Genomic DNA, 13,794 nt, shown 5'->3' with positions numbered 1-13,794 from the left:
CACCATCAAACTGGGTCTCATGCTGGCCTGACCCAGACAGCTTTGTGAACCCATTAAATAGAGACCTGAAATACCTGGGTGCATGTCTTCTACTGAGAGATGGTCTGTCTTCTGTACTAGCTCGTGCAAAAGTTTTTTCTGCCTCAATCTTTTCTCTTTTAGAACATTTTTAAAATTGTCGATGCATTTGTTGAGGTAGATGGTCTCTGCACACACTTGCTCTAGGCTTAGTCTCCCCTGTTTGGGGGATTCAGGCCTGGAACAAGTTTCACTTCCCAGACATGGAGCCAGGGCAAAACCTGGCAATGAATATGCAAGAGGCAAGTTATGAGAAGCCAGAGAGATGTTGCTGGGATCCTGCGAGGTCTGGTCTCCCTGTACGGAGATGCCCACTCCACCAGAGACCACGCTGAGCAAGCTCTCACTCTCCTGACTCCCAGGGCTCTCCACTGAGAGATCCTGAGCTCCCCCTGAGCTCACTGTCCCAAGAAGTCTTTCACTGTTCTCTGACTGGGATCCACTCTCAATGCTTTCCAGGTCCTCAGGAGTGATGGACCCACTATTTTCCAGCTTCTGAAAAACACCCTGCAAAGCTGAACGAAAGTGGTGAATTGCTCGGCCCAGTTTACTGCGGTAAAACTTGATTTCTACATCTTCATCCTCCTGTGAGCCACCCAGACAAGAGGACTTTTCAAAGACATCTTTAAGAACCTGAGCAGCACATTCCTCCTCTTCATTCAAGTCAATATGAACCATGTCACTGAAAGTCTCAGGCCCTATGATAATTTCCTCCATCATGCTATCACAGCTCAGAGTTGCAAACCTTCTGGACTTATCTGTTAAAAGGTCCTCTAACTGCTTTGTGCTCAGAATATCAAGCCCGGCTTCACAGGCCAAGAGTTTGTCCTCTGTCTTCAGCAACCCAGACAATGATAGGCAACTGCTGGCCTCACTTCTGTCACTGCAGTTGTTTTCTATTCTTGCTACTTTACATGCTTCAAGTCCTTGGTTGCACTGGTTAAAAACCTGAGATTTCCCAGAATTCTCCTCTTTTGAGAGTAACACTAGGGAAGGTTCCTCAAATTGATGGAGCTTGGACAGAGAAGCCTCTCTCCCTGTCAATTCGCCATAGGTGCCACTGATAACTTGGGATGTTCCTGATGTCCCTTGAACTTCGTCCCCTGGCTTAGACTTATCATTTGGCTTTGCTAAATTGTTCTTGGGTAGGAAGCAAAGGCCTTGCTGTTCAGGGGTCTGGGGGTCTCTGTGTTGATTCTGAGCCCTCATTTGATATGCTTCTGTTAGCGGTCCTCTGTCCCCTGTTTCCACCTGAAAAACTGGTTCATCCAGATTTAAAGAATTTGAATTATGATCCTGAAGCTTTTGTTCCAAAAATGATAGAGATTCCTTTTGGGGATTCTTATAGCACTGTGGTTGGCTTGGTTCTTCTCTTGTGGCAATCCGGACCCCCAAACTCTGCAAGAGGATGGACTTTTGCAATATGAGGTCTCTGTGCTCTAGATTTGCAAGCTTCACAACAGTAGGCCTGGGCGCTGGGGTTTTGCCCGCCCTGTAAGCCTCTTTAATGTGCCTGCTGCACTGTATGCCATTAACACAGAGGTGCTTGGCCAGGAAGCTATGCACCAGCTCCATTGTATTTTCCCCATCTTGCTCAGGAAGTCCATACAGATACAGGATGGCTTCCTCGCTTGGTCTGTCCACATGGGGTTCCTGGGCCTTTCCTCCCACACACACCTTGGCCAGGGAGCTGCTGCCCACCTGCAAGCCTTCTATTTCACTCAGAACTGAGTCTACACAACTAGAGACTTCATCCACTGAACCCCGGACTTGGCTCAAGTGCTGCTGCAACTCAGCAATCTCAGTTTGGAGACGGCTGATACCTTGCAGCTCTCTGATGATATAGTCCACTACATCCCCCAAAGGTTCTCGCTGTTCACGGCTGCAGCCTTGGCCAGGGCCTCTGTACATAAGGGGCTTGGCTTGATCCCTGTCTGAGGGCTCTTGACAGCTTGTGGTATTGCTGGCAAATGGGAGGTCTTGAGAGCCAGACCCTGAAACACAAGCAGTGGAGCCCAAAGGAAGCTGGCTACTGGCCTGCTGCCCAAAGCTACAACATTGGGCCAGGCCCCCATCTCTACCCCCATCAATGGCTGAGGCTACTGACCCACAGCTTGAGGGCAGGAAGTTGTCCTCTGGTAAGGATCCAGCAGGGCCTGAGGACTTGCTCTTGATGCCACAAAGAGTTTCTGCCTTAGCCTTATCTGGGGAAAGCCTGGAAGAAGGTCCCAAAGTGACCATGATTTCTTCCTCTGACTCTTGCAACAATCGCTTCATTTTCTCCCTCTGGGTCTGAGGGATTCTTGCCTTCTTCCTCTTGTTTCTGGTCAGGGCGGTTAATAGAGATTATGTGAGAAGCCAATACCCTGACCTGCTCTTTTCAGTCTATTTTTAGCAATTATTGCTCGCTGATGCCTTAGGCTTGGCCCACAGTGCTGCCTGGAATGGTCTCATGTGTGGTCTCCAAACCTGGCACATGTCCCTGGATCCTGGTTTGACTCTTATCCTGCAGCTAGTGAAAAAGGAAAATAGTGCACTCAGGTCAAAAAGCAGCACGGTAACTTTAATATGAATCAAGCTGTCAAGCAAGAATAAGAACAGTACCTACTATGACGGTAGGAGTCAATTATGACCTGCCTTCCAATGCTAGCGTTAAAGGTTATAGGCAGTCAGTTTTCTCTCCTTGGCATCCCATCAGTTTTGATGTAAGATCAAATCAAGTCCTGGTGTTCTGAGCAAGTACCTAAAGGTAACATGATTGAGACAAACTCCTGGGAAATAGGTGGGGTGAGGTCAATGACTGAACCTTTACAAATTCAACATGAGGGTACGGCTCAGGAATGAACAAATAGATGCTTAACCACCAAAGCTCAAATCACATACACAGTAAAAGACAAGACATACAAATGTTTCTTTCTTTCTGTTTTTTTTCCCCCCAGTTTATTGTTCTGATGAAGAATCAACTACTCAAAGGTTTGCTCCTGCCTGTGCTTATAGTGCAAAATGTTTTCCCTTTGTTTAGTGACAGCAACCCTTTACTTGGAGAAAGGACCATGAGGGCAAAGTGATTTCCTAGCACTGTCCACTGCTGGATTTTTGAAGGGTTGCTCTAGTGCTCTGATGGGCCTGGAGAGAATGATATATGGGGCAGGTGGGGAGTTGGTTATGTTACAGAGGGCTAGAGGGTACTTTGCTGTTCTCCAAAAAGGTGTAAAAAGACCCACTACCAGTCTTGCCCCTGCTCCCTATGCTACTAGTGACTGTACTACAGAAGTAGAAATGACTGCTACTTTATTTGAGGTGGGAAATCACTCCCTTTTTACTGGGAACATGCAGAATGTAGGGAAGGAGCAGAGTATACAGTACAAAGGGTGAAGCAGAGAGCCCAGGAACACATAGGACTGCCAATACTCTCTGGCTCTGCTGGGTCACCCCACGAGGGGTAAAATGGTAGGATATAGGCTACCCTTCATGTTCTTCAACCAGAGATGATTTCTTCAATTTCTAGATGTGACCTAGATTTCTGAATCTTCTAAACCCCTGCTTCTTTTCCCAGTACTCAAGTTAACCCTAAAAGACAAAAATTGCCTGTGAAGTACACACGTTGACTGTTCCCATTGCAACTCATTTTCAGGAAAAGCTACCAACTATAGCCTGTGGGTCTGAAAGTTAAAAGCACTGTGTTTCTCTAGACTAGGAAGAACCAGAAGAATGAGTCACAAGACTTGAGATAAAGATGAAGCTGACCCCTTTTACTGGAAATAACTAGGCCAAGAATCAAGAGACAGACATTAGATTAATTCCCAATTCATTTCTTCCCTTCTTCCCTCTAGCGCATGTAAAAACTCTACTTCACCTCGAAATTCCTCTTCTAAGAACTCTACCCATTCTGTGAGGCATGAGACAGGCCCAATTATTATTTTTTAGGCATTAATACTTTACTCCAATGTTTCAAGGGAACAGGATCAGACATACTCCTAATGTGACCAAATCAGTCTAGTTGTGTGTGTGTGTGAGTGGTGGAGGGTGAGGGGAGGAGGGAGGAGAAAGGATGCTCTACGTGAAGAACCACAACTCCTGGGGCTTGGGCTTACTGCCCAGCTGCCTAGACAGCAAAGCCTCCAATTCTAGGAATGACTCATCCATTTCTTTTGCTCCTCCCACAAGTACAAAATCAATATTTCCAAAGCCACCCCTTTCTTGTCTCCCTTTCTTGTCTCACCTGGTACCAGCTTTGAACAACATCGCTATCCTGGTAGACTAGAGTTAATTAGTCTGTCTCAAAGAAGAAAGACTGCTTACTAAACCAAAATGGAAGCGCTGTGTATGACCACATAAAGCCACCAGCAAATGCCACTTACTAGACTGAGAACCCAGAGACTTAACTTTGGGTCTTGCTTCACCAGTGACCTTGGATTAAAAACGTGACCTCTTAGTTTCCTTGTCGGTAAAGTGGGGGAGATAGTCACAAGAATGTTATAAAGCTAAAATGAGAAACTGGTAATTATTGAACTGTAAAGCACTGCAGTGTTGTTATTAATACTGACATATCCCTGAGACAATGAAGCAGGGAAACCAATATCTAAGCTAAGTGTGCAATTGCCTAAATCATTTGATTTGAGTGAACCATGTCTTCTATCCTAGCCCCAGACCTCTACCTTTCCCAGTCTCTTCTAACAGTCTGCAGCTGTGTCTAGAACCCTACCATTACAGTGTCATTCTTCTTTTTTTTTTAATGGCCACACCCATGGCATATGGAAGTTCCCAGGCTAGGGGTCAAATTGGAGTTGCAGCTGCCAGCCTACGCCAGAGCCACAACAAGATCCAAGCCAAGTGCTCTGATCTGAGCCGAGTCTGCAACCTACACCACAGCTCATGGCAATACCAGATCCTTAACCCACTGGGGGTGGGGGGTGTTAGGGATTGAATCCGCATCCTCATGGATACTAGTTGGGTTCATTACCACTGGCCACAAGGGGAAAGCCTTCAGTGTCCTCTTTGTTAGTCCTTTCTTCTAGAAGTTTTCTTTTTAAGGTAATTAAAGGGGAGAGCAAAACACGTACCCCCCCAACATTTCATTCAGATAACAGGTGGCTTGCCATCCTCCCTTAGGCAGCCTGAAAGCATGAAGAAGGGAAAAATAGCTACAGAAGACAAGCCTTTCCTTTCTATGATAGTGATGCCCAGAACTCATTGCCAGATCCTCCAAGGCCAGTAACACTTTGGTCCGGTAGAGGCTGTTTCTCAGGAACAAATGAAGCTGACTCTCCCGCTATTTCATCAGTACAGGTCAGGTTAACTCTGGGCCTATTTGCTTCAGCCCTTGAATCAGTAATCCAGATAGGCTTAGCATAACTTCATGGACAGTCTCACCAGGGTCTCCTCCAAGAGTGAGGTGCCTACAACACTGGCTGGTGAGCCACACAGGGGGTAAGTGGCACAGCCACTGTGTTCGGAGCCCTTTCCTATGGTGTCCGGAAGGACGAAAGGCAGAGCTGCCTGGTTTCCTACATTGGTGACACATAGGAAATTTCCAGCTAGAGCTGCCATAGCAACTCCTCCCAGCCTCAAATAAAGATGCTTGCTTCCACATTAAACAAACAAAATCCTCTAGACCTTCTTCTGAATTGGTAGCCACTGCCTCCAGATGAACTCTAGACTTAAGAATTATCTCCTAGAGACATGGGTTCCCTAATGACACAAACCCTACTCAGTCATCTGGATACTTAGGTTTTGAAACAGGAGACAGAGCTCAATGTGATGCCCAGAGGATTAACCAGTTACTTTGCTCAGAACCCAACATGATGCTAGGAGCCAGAATGAACCAACCCACAGAACCAGGTGGCCTAATTCAAGGGCACTTCCTTCTTCAGCCTCTCTTTGCTACTACTGTCCACAGGAAGGTAATAACAGGGCCTAAGTATGAGAAGAACAGTCTGACCTCTAAATCAATTCAATCGATGTACCAGGCACTAAGTTATGTGCTAGAGATATAAGACATAGTTTCTGCTCCCTAACTTATAAAGTTTGGAGACAAAATTAGGCATACAAACAATCACAAAATAAAGTGATACATGTTTTGATAGAAGTTGTAATAAAAAGTAAGCATTTAGGAGTTCCGGTTGTGGCACAGCAGTAATGAACCTGACTAGTATCCATGAGGATGTGGGTTCAATCCTTGACCTCATTCAGTGGGTTAAGGACCTGGCGTCACCATGAGCTGTGGTGTAAGTTGCAGACTCAGCTCAGATCCCACTTTGCTGTGGCTATGGCGTAGGCTGGCAGCTGCAGCTCCGATATGACTCCTAGCCTGGGAATCTCCATATGCCAGGTGCAGCCCTAAAAAAAAAAAAAAACAAAAACAAAAAAAAACAAAACAAAAAAAACAGTGAGCATTTAATTCCAGGAGTGGGCAATGGGAAGGTGGTGAGAAGCCCAGCAAAACCAGGACAGGAAAGGCCATGGAGAAGAAGCAATATTTGAACCAGGGTGGCATAAGGAGGCCTTGGGGTCCAACCAGCTCAAACCTAGCCCTCTAGTTTCCTTCAAGTTACCCAGCTATCATTCTGCTCTATCCTGTTGGCCTATCCACTCTAGTCAATTCTCCAGATTTCATATATACACTCTCAAAAATGACCTTACCTTTCTGCAATCTCTTCCTAAGGAATGCCTAAGGCTGGGAAAAATAAGGCAGCTTTTCAAGGGATATCTGCTTTTGGAAACTGAACATACCAAAACAAAACGAATTAATTAAAAGGAAATAAGCCTCAGTGCTGGAAAGCTGAGGGAGAAGACCCTTAAATCACACCGCATCAGCACCAGCCTACCAAAAAAAGACAAGAGGAAAAAAACCCTTCGGTTTTCTGAAATGGCTGATTCATTCATCTCTCTCTGACTTATCAAATAAATGTTATTGGGAAAGTAAGTATTCCTTGTAAAATTGCTTCTGAGCCAAATCTTGGCTTGGGGGAAACAACTGAGGGACCTCTGGGAATAGGCCAGGACTCTTTGTACATATATCAAGCAGCCTCTCATTTTGTATGAAACAAGGCCAGAAGGTAGAAAGCTAAGAGCCTTGAACCTCCTAACTACCCCCACCCTATCCATAGATCAGATAATTCCTGGGCCATTTACCAATTATGTTGTGTATGTCTAATATGATGGTAAATGGATTTCTAGAGCCACAGAAGGTAGGGGTACCCTTAGGATATTAATCTTCGGGAAAGAATCAACAGTTATAGAGAATCTTGTCACAGAAAATAATCAGGTTCTCAAGGTTCTGAAAAGTGAGAAGAGCCAAAGGGAATAAAGAATGCCCTAAATTAAATGAGTAGCCAGGTCCCTATACTGCAGTTCCTAGGACTTGCCATCCCTCCTCACCTGCCTGGGGAGGAACCCGATTTATAGGCCAGAATTTGGACACGGCAAAGGAAAGAAAAGCTCAGGCATTGTATCCAAGAGATACAGAACCTCAGGGAATGTACAGTAGCATGAAAGAGAATTCAGCTTTCAAGAACTCAGAATGAAAATCGAATTACAGTCAGGAGAGCTGGGTATTCTTTGCCCTTTCTAGGGCTCCCTTTCAGCAGTACCGGGGTTATTATACCAAAGAATATAACAAACCATAAAACAAATACATATATGCCCAGAATCTGATGACATAACAAAGATTCTCTCTTAGCAAACTTGAGTCATGCTCCCGAGTCGTCTTTCCGACTCGGCCTTTAATCTTGGGCTCTCTTCAGTTCAGTTTTTCCAAGATTCTTGCTGGGTCATTTTAGTGAAAATTTCCCCAACTTTGATATAAAACCAAATTTCTTATCCCCCACCCTGGCCTGACTCCAGTAAAAATCCTGTCAAGTCAGTTTAGCCAGATGTCCCCCTACTCCTGACGTTTCCTCTTAGTAATTTTCCATCCACTGATGCTCATCCTGTTCCCCAGCTATAAACTCCTACTTATGCTTGTATTCAGAGTTGTGCTTAATCTCTTTCCTTTATTACAAAACCCCTATGTAAGAGTCCCCCTGAATAAAGTCTGTCTTACCATTTTTAACAGTTACCAGAATAATTTTTTTCTTAAACACTCATCATGCTCTCTTTTTTCTTAACTACCTATGGCTCTTGTCAGGAGACTGAAGAAGGCATGTGAGCAGGAATCTAGCTCCTGGACACTCTCTTATCCCCCTGAAAACCTCACACTCTCTATCCCCTTACTCTGCTATAATTTCTTTATAAACTTATTACCATCTGATAGATCATATATTTATTATCTGTCTCTCTCCCCCACCTCTATCCTAGAATGTGAGCAGAGGCTCTTGTTTTCTTCGCTGCTGTATCCCTAGCACCTAGTACAGTGCCTGACACATACGGTGCTCAAAAGAAAACAAAAACTCTTGCCACTGAATAAAAGGATCCAGAAACAAAGTCAGAAAATGCTGGAGTTGGAAGAATATAAAGAGAATCAGAAGTATTAAGAGAATATAAAAGTCTGTACTCTCATACTACATTGTAATCTAGCCTATGGAGTAGTTTTGTTTGACTATCATAATGTTTTTATACAGTTTAAATTTGAAAGTCTCTGGCAGGGCAGCTATTCTTGCTTCTCAAAAGCCCTATTACTCAAGTTTATAATACTTGACATAGAATGACATCCTTATTGTTAATCTATTTACTTTGGCAGACACCTAAATGCAAGGCTCTTGCTTAAGGACCCAAAGGGGGTGTGAATCCCATTACACTGAAGGCTGAATCCTATTCTCATTGTGTGCCAGGCCATAGGTAGCATTACTATGCCAAGCCTATGGCCTGGCACACAGTGAGAATCCAATGCCATGAAAATAAACAAGCGATGTCAGAGATGATTTAGAACCCAAGTGTACTTTCTAGTCCACTTCTGTTTTCATAACACCATGCTGCCTTTGAGTTCTAGGTTTTCTTCTAGATTGATGGCTTGCTACCCCTCTTTTATTGTAAAACTAAGTTGGAAACCTCTCCCCAAATACACTTACAACTTGAGGGGACTCATTCAGGACAAACAAAGAGGGTAGTGGCAGCACCAGTCTCTGCCAGACTGCCAATTAGCTGCTATCTCTCTAGCATATGAGGCTTATAGAAAGAGACCTGCATGGTCCCTGTCATCCCTAGGGTTGCCACTATGGGGCTTCCATTTGCTCTCCAGCTAGCAGAGCTGCCCTGATCCTTATGCTGATGATGTAGGTATAGAACAGCAATGTTCAACAGAAATATGTGAGCCACATACGTAATTTAAAAAATTTCTAGTAGATACATCAAAAGTAAAAAGAAACAGATGAAATTAATGTATTTTATTCAACCCATTATCCAAGATATCCTTTCAACATGTAATCAATATAAAATATTATTGTATATTTGCATTCTATTTTTATATTAAGTCCTTGAACCCTGACATGTATCTGATATTTATAGCACATCTAAATTTAGACTAGACATTCTTTGAGTACTCAACAACCATATGTGGCTGGTGGTTACTATATTGAATAGCACAGTTTTAGAAGGTTAGGGCGGAGGACACTCTGGAGTGCCTTCAAAACCTGGCAGTGGATGCTCACTGCAAAGAGCAGACTGTCATCTCAGGGGCAGTAGAATGTTTTGTTCTTTCACTCTTCCTTTAACCTGTTCACTTTGATCCTAGCTGGAAGTACCATATTTCCAGTTTGTGACAGGTTCAATCCTCCTCAGGGCTACAAAGAACAAAGTAGTAAGGCCCCAACCTGCAGAGGATCAGACTTTTTCTCTCTCAAGCTGTCCCTTTCTAGATACTCTGTAGCTCTATGCAGGTTCTGTCCAATACTCTGGGCAAAACCACAAGATAAACCTAGTTACTCCAAGAGATACTACACCTTCACAGGGAAGACTTAGAGACTTTTCACAGACAAGAGCATGATCTCAGTGCAGCTGGGTCAAAGGTATGCTATCCTATACAACTCACACTAGAGGGACACATAACAGCAAAAATTACATTTGTTTACAAGTTTACAGTTTACAAGATTCCTATTTTATCATCACCACAACCCTGCAAGGTAGAAGGAAAGGATAACTATTCTGATTTCATAGATGAGAAAAATGAGGCTCAGAGAGGCTAAGTGACTTGACCAGGGTCACTGGGTACAGCTAGGACTGAAAAGGTGGTCTTCAATCTACAAAGTTAGTGCTCTTTTCACCATATGTGCCTGATACAAATGGACACATTATCTGTTGTCCATGTGTGCACACATTTCAGACTGAGAAAACTCAAGATGACCTTCCTATTTATATGGAGTATGTATACAAGGAGGATGAATTAATCATTAGATAGAAGGACAGTATCACACATACACATTCTCACACTGGAAAATGGAAAGATTTCTGAATATACACAGGTCTACACAAGAATAGCAAGGTTACCTGGTTCATGCATACATGCATGAAAAAGGGGCAGATTATAGCTATATATACGTATGCACACGGAAGGAAAAATGGCTTGTGTGAATTTATATAAGATGAATGAATGAGTTGTTTATATATATATATATATATACACACACACACACACAGGAGAGGAATGGACAGGTTATTTATAAACACATGGACAAATCAAGAGGGAGAAACAGGTTATTTGTATACAGGTATGCACATATCCAAAGGGGTGGATGGGTTATTTATATACATACAGGAGAGTACCAAGGAAGAACGGATGGTCAGATTAACAGCATATAAACACGTGCATGTGAAGACTACCCTCAGAGCTGAGTATGCTGTTTTTCTACTCATTATAATGACCCCCCACCAGCAAGTTGGCTCAAGCAGTTATGTAATTAATGTAGCTGCTCCATATTCCACCCACAAATGCTTTGCTTTTGTCCCTGCTTGTCGTTCAGAGTCAGTCATACACTCAATACCACTTACCTTGCTGCTGCAATCAAAATAAGAGTTAAGGAAATGAAAAGAAAAAAAATACATTAAACCACAAATTCTCAAGTTTTAGAAAGCAAGTGCTGTCATTAAAAGGAAATCCATTCAGAAGCAATCCTTGGTTTGACAGAGAAGCCACAGGATGAACTTTCTAAGCCACAGCACAGCTGCTTGCCCAACAGACAGAGCCAAGGAGCTATTATTCTCAGCTGCACCCAGCTGGCTGGCTCCACGGCGCAAAGTTGATGATAGGAACAATGCCCGGCAGAGAAATCCCCTCAGTGAAGGGCTGGGCAGGAGTCTTTCTGGCTGCAAATCTAGGAATCCAATCTGGTCCACACCTCTTTGCTGAGGGGGATTCTGACGACCAGCCTGCTGAAGGCAATAGCAGCCAAACTTCAACTGGACCTGGAATTCTAACTCAATCGATTCCGGGCTTTGAGACTGAGACAGAAAGCAGGGCAGCTACTGCTCCTGCTGCTGCTCCTCCTCCTCTCCAGCTGCTTCCTGCCTGCAACCTCCCATAGGGCACCAGCCCTCCTCACACGTTCCTGGAGCACACACCCCCTTTCCCAGCACACTCACGCACACACGAACCTCGCCAGCAAGCTCACTCACACACCCTTGGTGAGTGTCTCTCCCTCTCCCTAAATATAGATCTTACTCTCTCCCCTCCCCCATTTCTTCTCCCTTATTCTTCTCCCCCTCCTTTCTTTCCTCTGCTATCCACCTCTCTCATGTCTGGGCTATAGGATATAGGGAGACATAAGGCAGAGCCCTATACTCCGAGGAGCTCCCATCTCAGAGGGAAGACAGAACACAGCAAGAAACTGCCAGAGCATAATACAAAGGGAGTCTTCCCTTCTACTGAGACAAGCTCTGGCTTTTTTGGTTTGGTTTTTAGTTTATAATTTGTTTGTTTTTATATGCATATAATCTGCTGTGCACATTTGGCAAAGCTAGAGAACAGGTGAAGTGTCCAAGTATAGTTAACATCAAATAACACCATGTTCTCAGAGTAGATACCCAGCCCAATTCTTCCTAAACAACCATAGCAAGAGAACCAACTGAAAAACAAGAACTCCTATGCCAAGGCAATGATCAGACAGAAGTAGGGGAAACTGGGTGGGTTGAGAGAGACCCTCTACTGCAGAAGTCAGCACCATGGATTGTTTTGGAATCCAGAATTAGGAACTAAATAACCTAAAGTGACATCACATTGACCTAAAGCTGCCTAAGGTTCAGGCCCCTGGTTTCACGGTCTCAAATTTCCTAGTTCTTCTTTGCCAGTTGCAGCCCCATCTCCCTGGAGACTTGCTAGTCAGGTGGCTCTCATGTGGCCTTAATTCCTAATAATTCAACAATTCTAGTTCGGACTCATCAGGAAATTAAATGTCCTTATCCTCAATGAGCAATCTAGTTGTTCACTGCAACATAACGCCAAACATAAACAAGGGACATTTGAAGCCCTGGAGCATTTAAGTGCCAAAAACATGAAATATGGTATCCTTTACACTCTGCAACCACGGGACAGGAAAAACACTATTTGAGCCCCGAGGTCCCAGAACTCTTCTCAATATAGAGCTTCAATCAGCTAGTAACAATCAGTGAAGCCATTTCTACTCTACATCCTCTGAGTCTGACCTAATGAGATAGGCCCCCCTCCTCTTCCTGAGGCTAACAAGGCAAGTTTGATTCATCCCTGGTGCCCAAACACAGCTCTCAACCCTTGCTCCTTCTGCTGCCCTGCAACATTCACCCTGACAGTGCACAACAGAATATGGCTCTTTTAGCCAGGAACCAGGTAGTCAGTCTATGGGGGCCACCCGAGAATCTGTCATTGCAGAACAGGCAGCCCTATACGACAGATAAAACAAGCTTTTAAATTAAGAACGATTCCCTTGACTTATCCAAGATCCTGAGGGGAAAGCTTTGATTCCATAGCCAACATTTGCCTCCCTACTGCCTTATTCCAATAACACTGCTTCCCCCTCAACCAAGGAAGAAAATTTAGATTCCAAGAGACACCACACAACCCATTTCTTAACCATCCACCTCATTATGCAGCCAACACTGACAGCAGAGCAAATATCTCCTAACCCAGTCGGGAGCTGGCTGGATGACAGAAGAGATAAGGGCTGACAGTGCAACCATAACCACATCTAAATACAGAAAGAAAAAAAAACTTGAAAACTGTCAAATTGCAGTGGAAGTCACAAAAAATTTACTGTGGAGCTCCCCATATTTCAGCCAGGAGAAAGTGGTAAAGGGTTTAAAACAGGAAATACATGGAAGACCAATTAAAACATAATTCCCTCCCCCAACTCTGCAGCTACTCATAAAGAGCTCAGAGCAGTGGCAGTCACGAGCAGGTTTGGGTCTGAGCTTCCTAGACCGAGGAGAAGCTCAAACTCTCAAGACTGGGGAAGATCTCAGAGGTAGGACAGTGTCCAAAGAAGCTACTTCTTCGTGCCTCATTCACCAGTGGCTCCAGGACCTGGCCAAGGCTAATGTGACCTGTCTAGTCCCTCTGCCTAGGCAAGCACATTCAGCTCATCTTCTAAGCAGTTTGGGTTTTCCAGAAGAACAAAGACTCAGATAAGAGGAAACATTTTTAGGACATGAGGCTCAACAAACATACTACCTCTAGTTCTAGTCTTTAAACTTCACAAGGGTGCTCATATGGCTTTGACCATAAATTACCTTTGCATCTTTCCACCTTCCCATGTTTCAGCAAAAGAAAGAAGGGGAATGAGTGGGAAAGTGGTAAACAGCTGTCGCTATAAA

At 44.1% G+C, this 13,794-nt stretch overlaps 1 protein-coding gene across 15 annotated transcripts in view; it reads right to left on the bottom strand.

Annotated features, from left to right (window-relative positions):
• Window positions 1-13,794, bottom strand: part of UNC13B (unc-13 homolog B) — a 239,348-nt gene that overhangs the window by 54,225 nt on the left and 171,329 nt on the right. For 4 of the 15 annotated variants that reach the window (XM_021065540.1, XM_021065546.1, XM_021065552.1 and 1 more), the window contains exon 1: window positions 75-6,411. The exons of 7 other annotated variants lie outside the window; for them this stretch is intronic. In XM_021065540.1, the coding sequence (XP_020921199.1) occupies window positions 75-2,355 (2,281 nt within the window). In that variant the 5' untranslated portion in view covers window positions 2,356-6,411. Of the gene's footprint in view, window positions 1-74; window positions 6,412-11,001; window positions 11,137-13,794 lie in introns of those variants that run through there. 4 more of the 15 variants (XM_021065520.1, XM_021065530.1, XM_021065523.1 and 1 more) reach the window with 4 other exon arrangements.

Source organism: Sus scrofa, chromosome 1 (assembly GCF_000003025.6).
Source record: "Sus scrofa isolate TJ Tabasco breed Duroc chromosome 1, Sscrofa11.1, whole genome shotgun sequence".
Lineage (NCBI taxonomy): Eukaryota > Metazoa > Chordata > Mammalia > Artiodactyla > Suidae > Sus > Sus scrofa.
This window is presented reverse-complemented; position numbering and strand designations above follow the sequence as displayed.